The 19746-nt window shown below is 32.6% G+C and overlaps 2 protein-coding genes and 2 long non-coding RNA genes across 5 annotated transcripts; 2 read left to right on the plus strand and 2 right to left on the minus strand.

Moving 5' to 3' along the window:
- LOC109329215 (protein RESPONSE TO LOW SULFUR 3-like) lies at positions 863-1404 on the plus strand. Its single transcript, XM_019562885.1, has one exon. It carries the CDS (start codon positions 973-975, stop codon positions 1348-1350), a length of 378 nt encoding a protein of 125 aa, XP_019418430.1. The 5' UTR covers positions 863-972; the 3' UTR covers positions 1351-1404.
- LOC109338684 (thaumatin-like protein 1) lies at positions 6895-8842 on the minus strand. Its single transcript, XM_019575974.1, has 3 exons — positions 7887-8842; positions 7329-7602; positions 6895-7211 (listed from the first exon to the last, which is right to left on the minus strand). Exons 1-3 carry the CDS (start codon positions 8371-8373, stop codon positions 7037-7039), a joined length of 936 nt encoding a protein of 311 aa, XP_019431519.1. The 5' UTR covers positions 8374-8842; the 3' UTR covers positions 6895-7036.
- LOC109338692 lies at positions 9338-12570 on the minus strand. Of its 2 annotated transcripts, XR_002106578.1 has the most exons (4): positions 12461-12570; positions 11641-11722; positions 10151-10297; positions 9338-10012 (listed from the first exon to the last, which is right to left on the minus strand). It is a non-coding gene; the product is annotated as an uncharacterized LOC109338692 (long non-coding RNA). The 2 variants fall into 2 exon arrangements; XR_002106574.1 differs by lacking the exons at positions 11641-11722; positions 12461-12570 and having other exon boundaries at positions 10151-11213.
- LOC109329220 lies at positions 17506-19323 on the plus strand. The gene is made up of 3 exons (XR_002105529.1): positions 17506-17588; positions 18608-18682; positions 18777-19323. It is a non-coding gene; the product is annotated as an uncharacterized LOC109329220 (long non-coding RNA).

Raw genomic sequence — 19746 nt, forward strand, 5'->3', positions numbered from 1 at the left:
GGGCTAACTCTCTCAACAAGACTCGAACCCAAGACCTTACTTAAGAAGAATCAAGCATGTATAATTTAATTTTTAACTATTTTTCTGACCAATCACAAAGTCATAACATATAAAGTGATACTTATTGTGGGACAATAGATATACACCCTCATTTTGATAAGTTATAAGAAATGAAATCAAATGCCCATGGCAGGTTCATTGAATCGTGGACACACCCGAATTTAACTATCTTTATATTATTTCTATAAACCTCTCTTGAGTATGATGTGAGATAAGGGTAAGCATAGTCTATGAGTTGGAATGGTTAATATTCATTCTCTGTCTTGACCCTAAATGGTTAAATCATTTTTTGAATTCGAACATGATTCTAGACTTGGAATTAACCTGATCTTAAATATCGATCGAATCACCATGTAAATTTGAACCTGACATTAGACTCAATTAAATATAATGTATACTCATTTTAAACATTTTCAATATTATTTATTATTAGGAATATTTAATTTCACACACACATATATATATCATTAATCATGTATATATGATCACAAATTAGAGAATAAATTACTTTTCGACCAAAAAGGTAATTATTGTGTATACATTTAAATAGAGATACATACAAATATGATGAGTGAGTAACCATCAGTAAAGGTCATGTTCGGTCTCTACCCAATCCTAAATATTGATTGAGTCTAATTTTTAACATAATTCCTAGACCCAATGAGACCTGGTGTTATTCGAGCCCAAACAAATCATGACTGTGTCATACCGGATTGCGATATTCATTTTGATAACAGATGCCCACGGCAGATTCAATGAACCTGGACACACCCGATTTTAACTCTCTATATTATTTTTATAAACCTCTCTCCAGCATTTATACCCCTTCCGTGTTACTGCATTCCAAAAACACAAACTTCTCAAACCAAAACAACATCCTCTCTTTGTTAACTTCTTTCTACCACACCCACAATGATGGCGTTGATCGGAATCGTTGAGAACCGCAACACGAAGAACAAGATGATTAAAACGACGGAGGCTGATAAAACGGCGTCGTTAGAGCTGAAAAGGAGAAACGAGGAACTGGAAGAGGAATTGAGGAAGAGCAGGGCAAGGGAGGAGCAAATACAACGCCAGCTCCACGCCGTATGGGAGCGGCTGCGAGTGGCGGAGGAAGCGGAGGAGAGGCTGTGCACTCAGCTTGGGGATCTAGAAGCAGAGGGAGTTCATCAAGCGCGTCAATACCATGCTCGGATCGTGTCCCTCATGGAACAACTCTCCCATACTAACTCTCTTCTCAACAACAACAACATCAATGCTTCTTCCATTTCCGTTCCTTTATCATTGTGATATCTTGCTTTTCTAGCTCTTTCGTTTTTATACTATATATTTTATAACCAACAACATGTTGAGTCTAGTAATGTAAGACCTCTGTAGATAAATCAATATTCCTTTCTTGTAAAGGATATAAGCAGATTCATATTAGGAAGAGAAAAAAAGAGTGTTTTTTGTAAATTAACTTAAATATACAAATAAGTTTTTACTTACAGTCTAGCCTATTAATTTTTGTGTCATTAATTATACTCTAACTTTTTATTTTAATGATTTAAAGTATTGGCTACCTCCAATATGCCTAACTAATAAATAAAATAGAAGATACAAATACTTATAGGTTTAAAGTCATGATTAATCGGTCTAAAATTGTTGTAATAACAACCACATTCAACGGCAATGTGAGAGCTTCTCAATGAGCTATTAGAGTTTTTCTGCAAAACAAAAATTAAAGGAATTTATAATTTTTAAAATGGAAATTGTTACCTTTAAAAAGTAGTTTTTCAGAAAACAAATTAAACTAAAATTCAGAAAATGAAATGCTACATTATCTTTAGCAAGGAGGGATTTAATATGTATATACTGATAATATAAGTATTTTTACATTGTCAGCAAATCTCTACCATTCATGTCAACTATCATTGACTTTCAAATAAATTATTATAAATTAATGATGTACTGAAAGTATAAAAAACTTTATTTATCACATTTTTTATTAGCTTTTAAGTTTTAACATTATTATTATTATTATTATTATTATTATTATTATTATTATAATATGTAATTTAATTAATGAATTATTAGTTAAACCATAATATAATTACCTTCACTGATTTAATATGGTTGAACCAATATGGGTGTTTAATAGACAATGTAAATAAACATATGAGAATATTATTAGTGATACTATAATGTATAAACCATTGCGGGTAGAACATTCGCAAGATGGTTTGTTTAAAATACGGCTCAAAAGTCCTGTGGGTCACTATGACTTATGTTTGACACAAGTTTTTTTATATTTTGTCACTCACAAGTTATAATGGACCAACACAACTTAGAATAACACATAAATTTTGTTTAACCTACATAACTTCTAGATGATCCAATTTTACCATTTCTAGCCCAGAAGTCAAGTTGGATCATTACAACTTCTAAATGATGTATTTTAAATTTTAGATAAATATATTAAAACATCACAAGAATAATAGTATGAGTTTATCTAATTGATGGCTAGGATAATTAGTTTTTACCTAAGGAGATAGATTCAATTCTCAATTGATAATTTTTTTAATGTGATATTTTTATCCGAAAAAGTAGGAAATGAAACTTAAACATTTACTACGAAACCACTTTATCACTCATTATATCATTATTTGTTTAAATTTAATATTAATAGTGAAGTTATTGCTGAATATGACATTATTGTTACCTCAGTCATTATTGTTACCAAGTAATATGACATTTTCCATTTAAAAATTCATATTAATTTTTTTTATTTTTACTATCATTTATATTTACATGGTGAATGGGATAATAGGCGATAATTTATTGTTAATGATAATAAATTATGATTAGCACCATAAATAATAAATTAACTCTTCTTGGTAATTTTAGCATTTTTTGCAAGATTATAATTCATTCACGTGTCAGTTTTTGTGCTAAAATGTTTAACAAATAATAACAAGCAATTGTAGCTTTAGAAAAGCTACTATACAAATATTTTCAAAACTTATAAACTTATTACGGGATGACCATAATAAATTTTTCAAAAAGGATACCTTTACTCTAACAAAATATATATCATGTCCTTTCAGCCATTTTAGAGTGATATAAGTCAAAGTTTTATCTATCATTCCAATAATTGATGATCTCATAATAAAATTTTAATATTTATGTATTTTCGAGATCATATCTATTGGAGATAATTCTATTCAAGCCTAAATCATCCACATGATGATAAGATTAACTCTCTTAGTAGTGCTTTTACGTAGGTGATATTAGATCTAAGATTTTTGCTTATAAGGAAGTTTACTTAAAAGAATCATTCATTGGTAATATTTATATATTTTGATTCAAAATATTTTTTTAATCAATGGTTTGTCTTGATCTTATAACTAAAGAACTAATCTCTTTTAAAATGTGTAATTATTCCTATTAGATAGTGTCGTTCTCAAAAACCGAATATTGACTTTTAATCTTATAGGATATAAGAGGACCCAACAAAGTTTTACACCTTTAGTTAAATTATTGTGTCAATTACTTCAACTATTAAATTTTATCATTAAAAATTATTGTTAGGCAAGAATTCATTAACCCAATTTTTCCAAAAGATATTCAATTTAAGGGCATGTAGAATCAGGAAAGAATAACTGTATACTTTATTGGTGTTTTCCGCCTAAATCACCATTATATTGTTTCCTTTTAATAAAAATAGATGATAAAAATATCACAATTTTACTATATTTGTTCATAATTATTTGTTTCATTCTATGTTATAATTACTACCTTTATAATAAGAGAAAAAAAATTCTACTTTATTATCATATTTACTATTTAGATAGTAGTAAGAGGGGAAACAGCGACAAATTTCAAATTGAAAAAATGAGTTATTTTGTAATAATAATGGATGAATTGATCTTTATCAAAATATTAATATCAATATTAAAATACTCAATAACATCCTACTATAATATGAAATTGATTATTTTACAAAGCTATGTCTTTTATATTTTTTTAACATACAAAAATATCGACTTACAATTAATTTAAATTTTTTGTCTTCTTCATATCTAATTGTTTTTCTTACATTATATTACGAGTGAGGTGTCAATCTCCAATATTTCACCAAAAAAATATTAGTTCAAGTGATACATATTTGATTCCTCTTAAGCAAAGTCTCAGGTTTTCGAGTCTTGTGGATAGAAAAATATTCGCTGAGAAAGTTAGCCCTCATACTTACAGATGTTCCCGGCTCGGACATGATTGCCTCTAGTGTAAGAGTACACGTGAGAAACTAAAAAATTTCCAATATTTTGGACATTGAGAGCTTCATATATTATGGTGTAGTGGGCCCTTGCTAGTACAAGAAGAAGAAATGTGTCGAGTTTAGCTTAACCTAAATCCTAGATATAGTTTGATAAGAGCTATTTGCTTGGACCCAAATATGCTCTAATTAATTTGATATTGGTTAATAATAATACATGGGGCAGAACTAGGTTCACATATATTAGCATTATGGATAAATTTAAACATTTTTATCCATATAATGATGTAGAAAACTAAAACTAAGTATATTTTACTATATATTCCAAAATAAATAACATAAATATAAACTTATTACAAAAGGCTAACAATTTTAGTAATGAGGTTTTCCTACTTATACCTAATTTTAGAAAGAAATATATTTTAAGAGAATATATAAATGAAAATTGTTCCAAGTCCAACACACTAGATCAAATTTCTAGGACCTGGATTGTCAAGATGTACTTTATGTCGGGACAACTGCATGGGAGGGAATGGATCTTGCACGTCCCTAAATTTAGTCCTATTTTTTTTTGTATATTTATTAATTTATTGATTAAAATACTTATTTCTAAAGAATGTACCTTGTGGTATAACAATAGGTCAGGCTCGGATATGTTGTGCAACTATGTTAATTTTGTCTACATTTCAGACACTCAGCTCCAAGTCAAGGATATTTGGAACAAAGACAATTGGGATTTCTCTACTCTATACACTATGGTTCCCTCAGAGGTAATTAATTTCATTTGTAGCAACTCTTTGCCAGGGGCTACTATTGAGGATGATGGTTGGGTTTGGGATGGTAGTGCATCGAAAAACTATACTACAAAATTTGGGTATTGGTGGCTTAAGCATCTAGCAGGTGACGAAGATTATTCCACTGATGTTTGGAGACTAATATAGCGTCTTAGAATTCTAGAGAAGGTGAAACTCATGTTGTGGTTAGGGTTCCATGAGGCGTTACCATCCAATGATCTTCGACACAAAAGAAATATAACCACCAGTTCTATTTGTATGAGATGTTAGACAAGTACTGAAGATCTTATGCATATATTCAGAGACTGTACAGACTCCTCCTTATTATCGTTGAGACTTGGATGGACTTCTTCGTCCTTTTGGGTGACTCAGTCCTTTAAAAGCTGAATTTTGGAGAACTATAAGAGTAGCAATGAAATTCTCTTCTTGGCTAGTATCTGGTGGGCTTGGAGATGGAGGAATAATTCCATTCTTGGCGATTATCCTTGAGATATTAATCTGATCTCTCGTTACGTGCACCGATACTTTTGGGAGTGACGTCAGTTGGGGAGGAATGTAGATATGGAGGTTAACACACCCTTGGTTCATTGGTGTTGCCCCAGGGTTAGTCAGATTTAGCTTAATGTTGATGGTAGTTGTATTACTGGTTCCAATATTATGGGAGAGGTGGTGTTCTTCGAGATCATAATGGGAGGTGACTTTCAGGGTTTTCAGCAAACTTCGGACTCTATATTAGCAAAGTTGTTGGTCATGGAGCGTGGTCTAGAAAAGGCTTGGAATTTGGGTTTCAAGGACGTAATTCTGGAAAGTGACTGTCTTGAAGTTGTGCATCTTGTCTCTGAGAGAGTTTGCATTCACACTCATCATATACATGTTGTCTCTAATGTGTGCACTTGGCTATCTCGCGACTGGATGGTGGAGATTAAGTTTATTGTTAAAGAGGCCAACAAAGTTGCAAATTTCATGGCTAAGCTTGATTCATACTCCTTTGCTCAAGACCAAGTCTGGATTTTAGTCCCCGCTGACTGTCGACTTTATTTTGCTTTAGATCTCTCTCCTTTGTCTTAGTTGTTATTTTTTTCTTCCAATGTACCAAAAAAAAGTCATTAAAGTTGCATAATTCAAAGTCGTTGAATTATTTTGTGTAGTCCCTTCTCTTTTTGGTGACTTTACTCACTTATTAGTATTCGGTAATACCTTAATCCAACCTATAGATAATATTTTTCATGACATAACTTTTTATTAAAGATTTCAATTGTTAGGATTTAAGCACAAAAAAGAGTTTAATCCAAAAGATTAATCTATTAGGTAGGAGAACTTTGTGATCTAAGTATTACATTTAATTTCTTATATTAATGAACTTGAGACTCCTAACACAGTGTCACGAGTTCTCCTAGTTAATACCAATTTTATGTCCTTAATACTTTATTAGCTCTCTTAATTTTCCACAATCATCTTCACGACTTTCTATTTTATTTTTATCCTTCTTATTTCATAAATAATTTAATCAACCTTCATGAGGATTGTAAAATACAACTTGTTTAACTAACAGTGTGCTATTTATAAATTCTTTATGAGTTGCTTTAGCAAGTGGAATGGTACCTTTGTTCATTCAAATTTAGCATAAATGTACTTGAAGATATAACATGCATAAAATAGCCTCGATGATTCTTATATTTCTGATTATAATGCAAATGACTAATTGTTTCCTTTCAAATAATTATTCTTGCAGGATTTACAAGTTTCTTGAGAAGATAGTGAATAAACTGGAATTGTGACTAGGTGCTATTTAGAGTTTTGGAAGACTAATTTCTGCATTTAAGTTATTTCCTAAAGATTCTTGATGTGTAATATTTTTGCTGCTCATCATTTCCAACAGCACTTACTTGTATGGTCCTTTTGTTGTTTCTCCTCTTCTAGCATTGTTTCACATCAGTGGCCATGTCTTTGCCACAAACGCAGACACAATGGCAACAAAGAGAAATATTGTCACTTGAGAGGGCAAAAGAATATTTGATGAAGAACTGATCTGCTGAAACTTCCCATAGGGTTGTCTAATTGGTGCTGTTGGAGGAGAAAATGTAACATTTGAATTTGCATTCCTGTGTTACAATGCAAAACGTTAGTTGAGTGTTAGGATCATTTTTCCAATTATGTGGCAATAAATCTTAAGATAATGGAAAAGTAATCATAATTTAGAGAGAAAATGTTATGTGCACCTATTGCTGTTAGGACAGAAAATAATGTCATATTCATAAGCTTTGCAAGTGAAAGTGCTGGTGCCATCATCAAATGCATAGCTATAAGCTCTTGGACAAGCCCTCTTGAAAATGGATGAATAATATGAAGGTTGACATATAGTTGGGTTGGCAAATTGTCCACTGCAGCAATATTGATCAGACCCAAATGCCTCACAAGCACTCTTACATCCAACCACACCAGTATCACCTTGGTATCCATCTCCACCAACTACTTGAAGTTCTTTGGGACAACCTACAACATTGTGTTTTTTAATGTAAAAACTACTAGTCATTTAAGACAGATCTATTGCCTCGGATCCTATACCGTGTGTTGTATCAGACCAATGAAAACATATTATGTCAATTAAAAAATTTAAACATTCATCATTATTGTTGTGTTTGTTTCGTTATCATTGGTCCAGGACAACATATGAGACAAGATCTGGGACATCAGATCTCTATTCCATATCATTCCAACCAAATGAACCATATGGTATAAGTATAATTTATTGTTTGACCTCTAAATCAAACTCTTACCTATGTTGATATCATTCACACAACCTGTGGCATTACAGGGACTATCACCATAAACACCTCTTGGAAGAGCAAGTAATGGTAGATTGTAGCCATCTACCATGCTAACATCATAATAGTCTTGTTCATTGCCTTCACCAAGTGTTATCTCAAAAAGAGAGGTAGGAGGAGCAGCACCATTGCCATCACATTCCAGCCTTCCACCACAGTCACCTGTTTGACATTTGCCAATTCCTGTTGCATCAAATGTGCAACCAGTCCTTGCCCATATCCTACCTGACCATCCCGGAACGCTTGTAAGTTTGACACTTTGGCCTGGCTCAAGCTGGAATCCGGTTGTCGGGAGTGAAGGTGTGCCTGCACCGGAGAGTGTCCCGGGCCATATGGTCTGGTGGCAGTTGTTGGTTATGGTGAATATGGAAGAAAAAGAACAAGTGAAAGATATAAGGAGAATGAAAATGGAGAAATTCCAGGATGCAACCAATGGCATTTTCAATTATTGTAGTTGATGTTAATAGCTGTGTCCTTAGGGGGTTGATGAGGAAGTGAATTATGGTTAAGCCTACCAATATTTGTAATTTAAAGATTTGTGTGCTTTGACTTAGGAGTTATGAATTGCAATTGCAAAACCAAAATGTGAAGTTGCTTTGATGAAATTCTCAGCCACAAGACAAGCTTTATGGGTTTAGTATTTCTTTAAATGTGGATGGCCTAATTTAGAAGCAATTCTTTGCCTATGTTGTTTCATGGGAAATGGTACAAATGATGAAATCTAAGATTTGGATTCCACCGTGTAGAAAATTGCATAGGATTATCCTATTAAGAAGTGACCTAGGATTCCTTCTACATGTCACATATAACAACTAAAAACCTTTGATCCGAGGAAAGCAACTTTTCATCAGTGATATTGATTACAACTTCCTTCATACATATGCAAATTATTTGAGACTTTAGACTGACTCCTTAATAGCATCGATAACGAAAGTCAAATTTGAACAGTTTGAAAATCTAAGCATTAATTTATAGGGGTGAAAACTTACTCAGATATAAATCAAAATAACTAATATGCTTGCAAAAATTGAGTATTTTTTATTTTTTTATTAAATAGATTTCCCACAAAATTCATCATTAAATTAAAAACTTGTAGCATGCAAGTGATATGAATATTAATCCAACATTATTTAATATTTATTTATGTCAATATTAACTTCTAACAAAAAAATTTACTTCTGTGAATTCCATATTTTGGAGAAAGGAGAAAGGAAACAGATTTCTCTCTAAAGTTATTGTAAATTTAAAAATACTTGGACATTACCAAGAAATTGTTGAAACCTATTTTACACAGTACTCGTAAATTCGTGAAACAGGCTTCAAATGGGACTGCCTATTAAAACCGGAAAAAGTATTTGGCATTAAAAAATAAAATAAATAAAGAATTTACTAAAATTAGGAACTACATGAAAGTAAACAATTCTGAATTTCATTGATTGGATACCACAAGCCATAAAAGGTAAGGGATAAGGATGTCAAATGTTACATTGCAAAATACAGATTTCAAACACCCTGGCTTCATAATATCACAAAAAATTAAATTTGCATGTGTACCAGGAAAGCTAATTACATCTGCTTATGTACCAGAAAAGCTAATTACATCTGCTTATGTACCAGAAAAGCTAATTACATCTGCTTATGTACCAGAAAAGCTAATTACATCTGCTTATGTACCAGAAAAGCTAATTACATCTGCTTATGTACCAGAAAAGCTAATTACATCTGCTTATGTACCAGAAAAGCTAATTACATCTGCTTATGTACCAGAAAAGCTAATTACATCTGCTTATGTACCAGAAAAGCTAATTACATCTGCTTATGTACCACAAAAGCTAATTACATCTGCTTATGTACCATAAAAGCTAATTACATTTGCTTAGAACAATCAAAAGTACAAAAAATGAGCAGAAAACGTCAAATGGCAATTTGGAGGAGACTTTACTTTCAAACCCAGGCTTATTACTACTTTCAATCCTCTAATACATAGAGGAACAATAAGCAAGTTTGACAGATAGATGGTAGTTAATGATCATGATGATAAGCATCCCCCGTAAAGTCACATTTATCAGCTCAACCATCTACGAGAAATCAATGAATTAATAAGTTAAACACAGTTCAGAAATTTCGATGTAAACTAAGATTTGGTATGCCTACTTTATCAGCTTTCCTTTTTTTGTCTGTATATACTCTATGAACATTGTCATAACTGTTCTTACCTGCCTAGTCTTTTGACATTCTGTAGTGTCATGAAAACCCGCCTAGTCTCGAACACTTCACAGCTCCATCATTGTCTTCTTCTCCAAACTTCAGCAAAGAAGACAGAGACACTCAGGCAAAAGTACTGAAGTAGCCAATGCATGTGCCTACATCAAGAAAATAAGACATTTATCAACACTTCATGTTATAACATAGAACACTTAAATTTATTCAGTATTACAACACAAATGTTTTGAATGCTCCTTCATGGCACATGCTTCAAGACCTGCACAAGTTACATTAACCTCAGACACCCAGCTGTCAATAAAATCATGGTAGGAAAACATAATAGAAGAATAACTAAGACAAATGAAAATGTAAACTAACTCATCTCCCTTCAACCTGTAACAGAAACAGGAAGAATAAGAAAAAATCCAAAACCAGTTTTCAGCAGATAACATACCAATAATTTTTTCATATGAAGAACTGGACAGAACATGAGCATAAAGAAGTCAAGGTTATCAATATAACAATATATATAACCCTGAATAGATCAGCCAAAAGCTGTTCTAAAAGAAGGAGAACACACAGTGAAAGAATATAACACAAGACAGTAGTATTACTACTAGAAGAGAGCTGTGTTGTGATTACAGATGTCAGACACAAGAAAGTGATAGGCAGCTAGAAAAAGGTTACAGTTAAATGCATTGCACATATACACATCATTCAGGTCCAAATCAAACTCAAGCATTGTAATGGCCAAACTACATCCTGTAGTCAGCCATGATAGTCTGATTCACACAAGGTTAGCAAGAAACTGAAGTCGATTCGAGTGTCAGCAGTGTGCACAGAGCCTGCTCAAATCACCACACAACAGTAAAGCTACTTTAAACGCCAAATTACATTAATACTAATATAAGGTCTTCCTACTACAGATGGGGACACATCATGTCCACCAATAAGTAATCCATAATTGTTCAAGGATCCATTATTGATACTCATGGTAGAAAAAGTAAATAAATAAAAACTCCAAAGTGACAAGAAATAAAAGGAGTCTTTTTAGTTGTATAACGTATATCTAGCTCATATCCATGCCATCTCCAACTTGGCTGCAGATAGGACTGACAGCAGAGAAAGATTTCTCGAAAGGAGAAGGATGTAATTGTGCATCCCGTCTACGCTTAAAACCACAGCCATCTGTGGTCGAATTTTCCACATCAAGCTTTCGGCGAACGCCTCTCACAGCTTGCTCCTCTGCTTGTGTAAGGGGAAACATTTGACCACTTGCTAGGCAAAGGGAGGTATGGTTATCATAAAGAATTCTCTGGTTACAGTTTTTGTCACAGATGTGAGTCAGCCCTGTTAACTTGCAGCGATACATGTTTCCACAAACATGTTCGTTTTCACATTTCCAGTTGCATTTGTGAACAGGAATTGGACCATCATGGCCCAAAATACTTGACAGATAAATAACATTTGCAGGACCTGCAACCAAAGATTTACCATATACCTCCATTTCTTCAGTCCAAGTAGTAGAAACTTCTAAGATTTCAACCTAAAATGCTCAAACTTCAAGGCCTCGCTCGAATTGTCTGCAGGGCCCACAACAATAATACAGAATTCAATCAAACTCAACAAAAACTGACCTACTTGGCACTAAAGAGATATACATCAACTAAAAACTCTTCTATGACCAGCCAATCTTATTTCAAACTAATTTCACTTCACCTTTGTTGTAAACAAAAGACTAATTTCACGCACTACAATAACTAATTCCCTTTTCAGGAAAAGTTCCAATATTTGTGAAGAAAATTGCTTCCATAAATTAGATCTAATTCCTTGAATAAAAGACTACAAAAATTAACAAGCTCTGGACAAACCACATCCAAAAAAATGGAATTTTGATGAGCAAAAGCAAATGGATTCTCATAAAATATCAAATTCAGAAAACATAAACATAAACTACACATATTTAGTTTACTATATTTCCTTTTCAGACTAATAAGACAAACAACGTTTGTTCTATGCCCGTACAGACATCCACATGCGGCAGATCTAAACCAAAGGTCAATCAAAATTCCAAAACAACACATGACCTAACAATTAACACAAACATTATTTTCAAATGAATAAATTAACCATAAATTCAACACCTTAAATTAACCACACAAAAATATGTAATAGGAACAGTTATCCTCATCAGTTACCACAAAATCTTTCATACTAGCCACTTAACCATGATAAATCTGAATAATAATATCCATAATATACATTAAAAATATGATATTATGATTATAATTGCAGCAAACAAAGAAGAGAAATGAACTTACAAACTCGTGAAGCTGCGGAATCTTTCTCCGAGTACCTACAAAATGAAACAAAAACAAATAAAATAAGCAAGGAAAATGAAGCACCATGGGTTGATATTTATAGAAAATCAAACCTTTTTGGTCACTGTGAACTTGTGGGGCTCACAAAACTAATCCATAAATATGATAATAATAACAAACACAAATACACGTCAAATTTCGGGTAAATTGCGACCCATGTGTAATTTCACCCACTATCCTTTTCGGGTCGGGTTATGTCACGTGCAAACTGTGGCATCCACTCATTATAAGTATTTTTCTCATGAATGGAACTCTTCTAAATCGTCACACTGTTTAAAATAAAAAAAGAACTTAATTAAAATGAATCGTTTTTTTCTTATTTTAAAAAATTAAATTAGTTTTGGAATTTTCTATGCACGTGTCCCGCGACTTAGTTTGTCCGATTTCAAATTTTTATTACATGGAACGGATTAGAAGGAGAGTTAAAGAAGGTCCTGCAGTGAAGACTTTATACTAACTCGACACGTGTGAGATTCAGCTTTCTTCTCGCCATAAATACAGTATTAATTTGCAACTTTGCCACTGGGCCCGAGAACTTAATTGGCCCGTGACCCGAGATCGTCCAATCTCTCGTAATGGTTGGGCTTAAAGCCCATTACAGTCTGACAGGAATGACAGCATATATGCATGCCTCCATGTTTCACCTAACAGACATATAAGTTTGATAGGTTATATAAATATTTCATTGTTAAAATTTTAATTTTAAATATTATTTCGGTCAATTAAGATAAGTGACAAATTAAGTGATATATTTTTTCCCCTCTTCTCGATGTAACTCTTCAGTCTTCATCGTTGTTCCTGATAGGAATCAAAGGAATGAGCAAGGAATAGTTTTACATATTCCCATACACAATGCCAGTGTTTAAATCAAAAGCTAAAAGTATTAGTATTATTAACACACAGTCAAACTATCAGAATTATAAGTCTCAAATAGACTAACAAGATATTGTCCAGTATAAAGGATCACTAGATCCTAATATGTCAAAAAATCAAGCGTTTAATTTTTTGGAGTAACACTTGTTTGGAGGGATAGTCACGTACCCAAATGTTAAGAAATACCCTTGTACAAAAAAATAAGTCTCAAATAATATTGGGTATTCTAAATATGAATGAAGAAGTCTCACATTGAGCAAAAATAGATGAGTTATAGAACATATAAGGGGATAGATCCATAGACCTAATGCTTTAAGGTTTTTGGTCAAGATGTGGTGTCAAACTCACTTACATGTTTCTTTTACTTAGTCCATGGAAGAATGATATATCCCATGAATGATGATCTCCTAACAAATTCCAAGTGTGAATGAATAAGTTCCACATTGAGCAAAAATGGATGAATTAAAAAGCATACAAGTGGATGGATCCATAGACCTAATGTCTTAAGGTTTTGGGTCAAGATGTGGTCTCAAGTCCACTTCCATGCTTCTTTCACTTAGCTCATGGAGAAATGTTGTAACACATGGATGAAGATCTCCCAACAAGTGGTATCAGAACCGATGGTTCACGGCTCAACGGAGTATTGAAGCGACAAGTGGTCGATAGATCCATGAGGGATCCTTGTGTGGAAAGTCTTCCTGGCTAGAGGTCAAAGCGGCGTGTTCTATTGATGAAAGGATAAGTCAACAACGGTGCAAGTAGGGATGGCTAGAGGTCAAAGCTCTAGTGTATCCAATACTCGAAGGGGAACTCACACTTGGGGATGGCAAAAAACCGTACCTGCAGGTAAAACTCATACGGGCACGGGTACGGGTCACAAATGGGTACCTGCGGGTATTATAAACGGATTTTTAAAAATACTCGTAGTATATACGGGCGGGTACAGGTATTATAAATGGATTTTAAAAATACTTGTAGTACATACTGGCAGGTACGTATATTATGGTACCCATGCTCGCAGGTACCCGTTATTTATATGATTAATATATTATATTTAATTAAAATAAAAATATATTTTTCTAACATTCATTACACTATGTACATTTTTTTCCTTTTAGTTTGTATATATATTTTACTGAGTTTAGTGGTGAAACACCCTACAAATATTATTACATGTGTAGAAACAACATGTTTTACAAATAAAATATATACTTTTTGTTAAGGAAACAAGAACAAAAAATCACACAAATAGAAAACACCAATAAATTTAGCATTTTTGTCAAATATTCAATCAAAAAATACAAAAATAATTAAGTTTCATCTCATTTGAAACATGATAGAAGTAAAAAATTAAAAATTCATTTATAATATAGTAAACTCGCAGGTACCTGTTGTACCCGTAGGTACCCAGAAATTCATTTATAATATAGTAAACTCGCATCACTCACTCTTCATTTGGATTACTTTTCTTAAAAAGTCAATCATAATTGAAAATGAATAGTGAATTATACACTGGTAGTGTAAAAAACTCTTACACTGACAAACCAACGTGTGTTGTTGGATTCAAATGTACATGTTTGATTCCCTTTAAGTAAAGTTTCGGGTGGAGTCTTGTAAATGAAAAAAATACTCGTTGGGAGAGTTAATTCCACATAGCTGTAAATGTCTCCAAGAGATGAAATGTGAGAAAACAAAAAAAATCAAAACAAAATACAACAGACACAAACAGCTCTAAAGATGCAGCTCCAAATTAAACACCAGCAGTTCAATCCTAAAAAAAACCATAGCATATACTATGCTCATATTCTAATTTTGTCACGTCAATAAATATAAGATATGCGAACTAAAATGTGACGGGAAAAAACATTATTCTAACATTAACCACGTACCCCAACTCGGCTTTTATGTTCCTTCATCCAAAATTTTAATTAACACCCTTTTTTGAGAAAATGTCAGCAAAATCGAATGAGACATCAATTTGATGTTTGAAATTAACTGTATCGGTTAATTTGGTATCTCATATTATGAAAAGACAACCTTAATTTTTTATTTTGACATTAATCAATTTAGTCCTTAATATTAGTACAAGTCAATTAAATATAATAGAGCGTCTTACCATGACACATACATAACAAAGCTTCATTAAGATAATGTTTTTTTTTTGGATCAGCAATTCATTAAGATAATATTATTTGACTTTATTTGAACTTTGGAGTAAGACATGGATATATTTGTCGAATGCAAATAATTAATATCAGTAGTTAGATTTCATTATTGTAATGTGACCCAGTGGGGCTTTCTCTGTGAAAGAAGTGGAGGAATGAAAAAGGATGAAATTTCCAATGACATTTATTAGTTTCAGACTTTCAGACAATTAGTTTCAAGTTTTCGATAAGAGGGAGGATCATTCCAGTAAAAACTATAATTGTTAGGACCGAAAGACCAAACTAAATTGAAAAAAGAATATAGGAAAATATTCAGCAATCTCAATCTTGTGAATGAGGTACAAAATAAAATCTAATTAATTATATAGGTGCTAATATTGCAACTAAAATAGTGAAGTAAATGCACAACTTAATTAATGAAATAGTAATACTCTTAACTCATCATTAGAAAATGAAAAAAAATCTTATAAAATTATTTTAAAAACTCTCCTACATATATGAAGGTGACACGTGCCATAAAATAGTTTTACTTATTAATGATTGTTTATCAATAACATCCCACTTTATTATGATTGTACATTTTTAGTTGTGAAAAAGTACAATTCAAGCTAAGAGTTTAAGCTTTGTGGAAGAACAGTGGTATAATTTTACTCAAATAAAAATAAAATGTATTCCTTGTAGTAGTGGACGTAGATCTTGACATGTCCATAGAAAAAGAATAAACAGTCCATATTTAATTATTTTTAAATAAAATAAAATTAAAAATTTCAAATAATTAACAATTCGGGTAAAGTCCATGTGACTCATTCGTATGTACTTATTGGGCGGACATGCACTACAAAACAAAAGACATTTGGGGACATACTGTTTGCCACACTTACTAACATCATGGCAAATTCAAAAAAATAAGGCCCAAAATTAATATTGTGTAGCCCATGGTAAATAATATTAATGTTCATCTTTCACTATCACACTTTAACATTCATCACTTTCACGTTCATCACTCTATTCTCTTTTCCAAAAATCACTTCTTCACTTTACCACTTTCACACAATCACACCACACCATGACTCTAATATAAAAGCTTAAAAATTAATTATCCAGAAATTACTTCTTCACTTCATCACTATCTAGAAATCACTTCTTCACTTCATCACTATCCAAAAATCACTTCATCTTTGTTGAATTCCAAGATCGTTCATATATCTGTAAGAAATCACTTTATCTCCTTTTTTAATTCTATAATTTTGTTTCAAATCACTTCATCAGCTCTAATCCCTAATTTTTGAGTTTCTCAAATCCCTAATTTTTGAGTTTCTCAAATCCCTAATTTTTGAGTTTCTCAAATCCCTAATTTTGAGCTTCTCTAATCTATAATATTATCAGATATAGAAATATGAGAAATTATAATCCCTAATTTTCAGTGAATGTCAGTTTAATAGAACCAAACAAGCCTAAGAGGCCTCCAATCACTTTCTTCTTTTTTCATGTACAGTTTAGTTCTCTTCAAATTATTGAATCATTTTCTTCTTATTGCGATGATTATTGATTTCTGATTTTTACTTTGTAAGTTGTTGTTGATGCAAGGCTGAGTTCAGAGAAAAGTTAAAAAAGGAGAATCCAAACAACAAATCTGTCGCCACTGTGAGTGATTTGGTTTTGTGTTACTTTACATTTTTTCCCTGAAATTTAGAAGTTTATTTTCAAATGTAGTTACATTTTTACTAGTGTTCACATAGTATTGTTGTAATAAGGAGATAGCCAAACAATTTGAGTGGTAATTTTAACATGAGGAGTATATAACATTTCACCAAGAACCTGCTGGTGGTGTTGATAAGCCCAATGGCACGTGCTTTTAAAGTGTTTGAAGATTCAAATTTGTTTTCCGCCGATGTTAAATTTTCTAGATAATCCCTTTATAGACATGGTTTTTTAATTGCTCTGTCGGGAGGGCTGAAGAAGAGGAGAAAGTATTGAAGTTAGGATTGACTGCAGAGCAGATTAGTAATCCTCAATCAGCTTGTGGCAGTGTATGTCCTTTTCCATGTTTCTTTTTGCAATATAAATTTTGTTATATCATCTTGCATTTTACATCTTACGTGGCACGTTCTAAAGTTTGAGAAATGTGGATGCACACACACCAGACACAAAAACAGTTCAATAGGTTTACAGTGGTTTGATTAGATGGCTAGCTTTGTTACAGAGCTTGTGCTGCATCATAAATCCTTGCCTTATGTAGTTCTATTACATATAGTTTAGTACTATGGATTTAGAGGCTTAGGGCCCTTTTGGCATGCCGTATAAGACATTATAGTATAAGCTAATGCAATACATTGTTTGGTGTGACCAATGTATTGTATAAGCTTATATGTCATACCCTCCAAAAACCATTGAACAATCAGTCCCATGACCATTTGCTTGCTCACTAACCACCATCTAGGTAAATAGGAAGAAGCATATACTCAACTTGATTTGGCTTATTGAAGCCAAATGTTTTTCATGGGCACAGACAGAACAAGTTCATTGAACACCAACATTAATGGGCTATGTCATTTGCTTGAGGCGTCATGCTTGAAAGTTACTCTGATGTTCCTCAACTCTAAAAATATATTTGATTCCAATACATAAATTGTGGGAATGTGTTTTCAGTTTGTTATAAATTCAACCTGAATAAGTTTTTAAAATAATAATAATAATTTTTATAACTTGATTTTGGGATTAGGTTTCATATATACATGTTAATTTTGGGATTAGGGTTCATATATATTTCTTTTACATGCACAAAAGAAAAGGTGTTTTTGTAATAAAAAATTGTATCCTATCCAGTATTATAAATCATATCACATGAAATTTCCATTCCTTCCAATTCATCTATTGAAGCTTTGCAGAATTAGTAATTTTAAATATTCTTCTAAATTCATTTAGCCAACCACACCTAATGCAAAAATTGTGAATAATACCCTCCATTGCATCACTCTATCCTCTAATGCTGCTTCAGACTTGGCACCTATTTTTGGCATTACTCTCAGAAGTTGTTTTTGGTCTACAGTGTGGGCTAGGGGATGCTTTCAGGTGCAGTACATGCCCTTACAAAGGTCTCCCTCCCTTCAAATTGGGCGAGAAGGTAGTTAGTTTCCATGAGCTGTTTGGTGCCATTTCCATGGTAGGGCCTAGAACATTTCTTTAAAGAAAAAGTAATTGATTATTCTTTTATGCAGGTAGCACTATCCACTAATTTCCTTGCTGCAGACATATGATGGAAAAGGATACATCACACTTTGTTTCTGGTATGATAAATGTAATTAACCACATCATTATATGATATGTGGTTATTAGTTCCCTAATTATATTGATTAAGATTTGGAATTACTCTGTCCTATAAAGAGACAGAATTACTCTTCTGTGTGATTTTATAATTCCTCTTCCAGCAAAAACCAAACTCTCACTGTTCCAAAGTGATCCATGGTATGATGATTATTTGATATAATTTAATTTTCTCATAAAACTTGCTTTCTCATAAATGGATGAAATTTTATTTTGCTTATTAGCTTAATGGTACTATCTGCTCCAGTTCCCCATGTATATGTTTCGCATGAAAAGATATAGAATGATGCAGTTGTTGCAACAAAGTTAACAGAGGCTGATGTTAATACTCATTCAGTTGTTGGAACACCATATTGGGTGGCCCCAAAGGTATTAATTGTGTGATTTTCTTCTGCAAACCTAATAATTTGGATTGTGGGTTATAGAAGTGGTCTCTAATTTGATGTTTTCGAGGGTGATCACAAATAACTGTGCTTTAATTTTCCAGGTTATAGAAATGTATGGTGTGTGTGCTGCTTCTGACATTTGGAGTCTTGACTGTACGGTTATTGAACTTCTTACATGTGTGCCTCTTTACTATGATTTGCAGCCTATGTCGGCTCTTTTACGTATTGTCAAAGTTTGCTTATGTTAATAATTTATTGTTTCTTCAATATATCATGGGTCATAGTATCTGGGTTTCTTATAGCAATTGGCTAGATGATGATATTGACCGTGGCTGGTGTATTTTGCCACGGTTTTTTGGTAAAATAGCCACGGTTATAACCGTGGCTAACAAGATATTTTTTTGTAGTGATGACATAAAAAATATGTTCGGTTACCACCCTAAAATGTCAGTCCAACACGACGAATTCGTTGGTGGGT

The sequence above is a fragment of the Lupinus angustifolius genome, chromosome LG02 (assembly GCF_001865875.1).
Source record: "Lupinus angustifolius cultivar Tanjil chromosome LG02, LupAngTanjil_v1.0, whole genome shotgun sequence".
In the NCBI taxonomy this organism is placed as follows: domain Eukaryota; kingdom Viridiplantae; phylum Streptophyta; class Magnoliopsida; order Fabales; family Fabaceae; genus Lupinus; species Lupinus angustifolius.

Bases quoted from the DNA above. Each gene is read 5' to 3' on its own strand.
- LOC109329215 (XM_019562885.1), top strand. From the start codon at position 973: ATGATGGCGTTGATCGGAATCGTTGAGAACCGCAACACGAAGAACAAG.
- LOC109338684 (XM_019575974.1), bottom strand. From the start codon at position 8,373: ATGCCATTGGTTGCATCCTGGAATTTCTCCATTTTCATTCTCCTTATA. The intron at 7,603-7,886 runs GTAAGAGTTTGA...ACAATGTTGTAG, and splicing joins TGTGAATGATATCAACATAG to GTTGTCCCAAAGAACTTCAA. The intron at 7,212-7,328 runs GTGCACATAACA...ATTGTAACACAG, and splicing joins TTCTGTCCTAACAGCAATAG to GAATGCAAATTCAAATGTTA.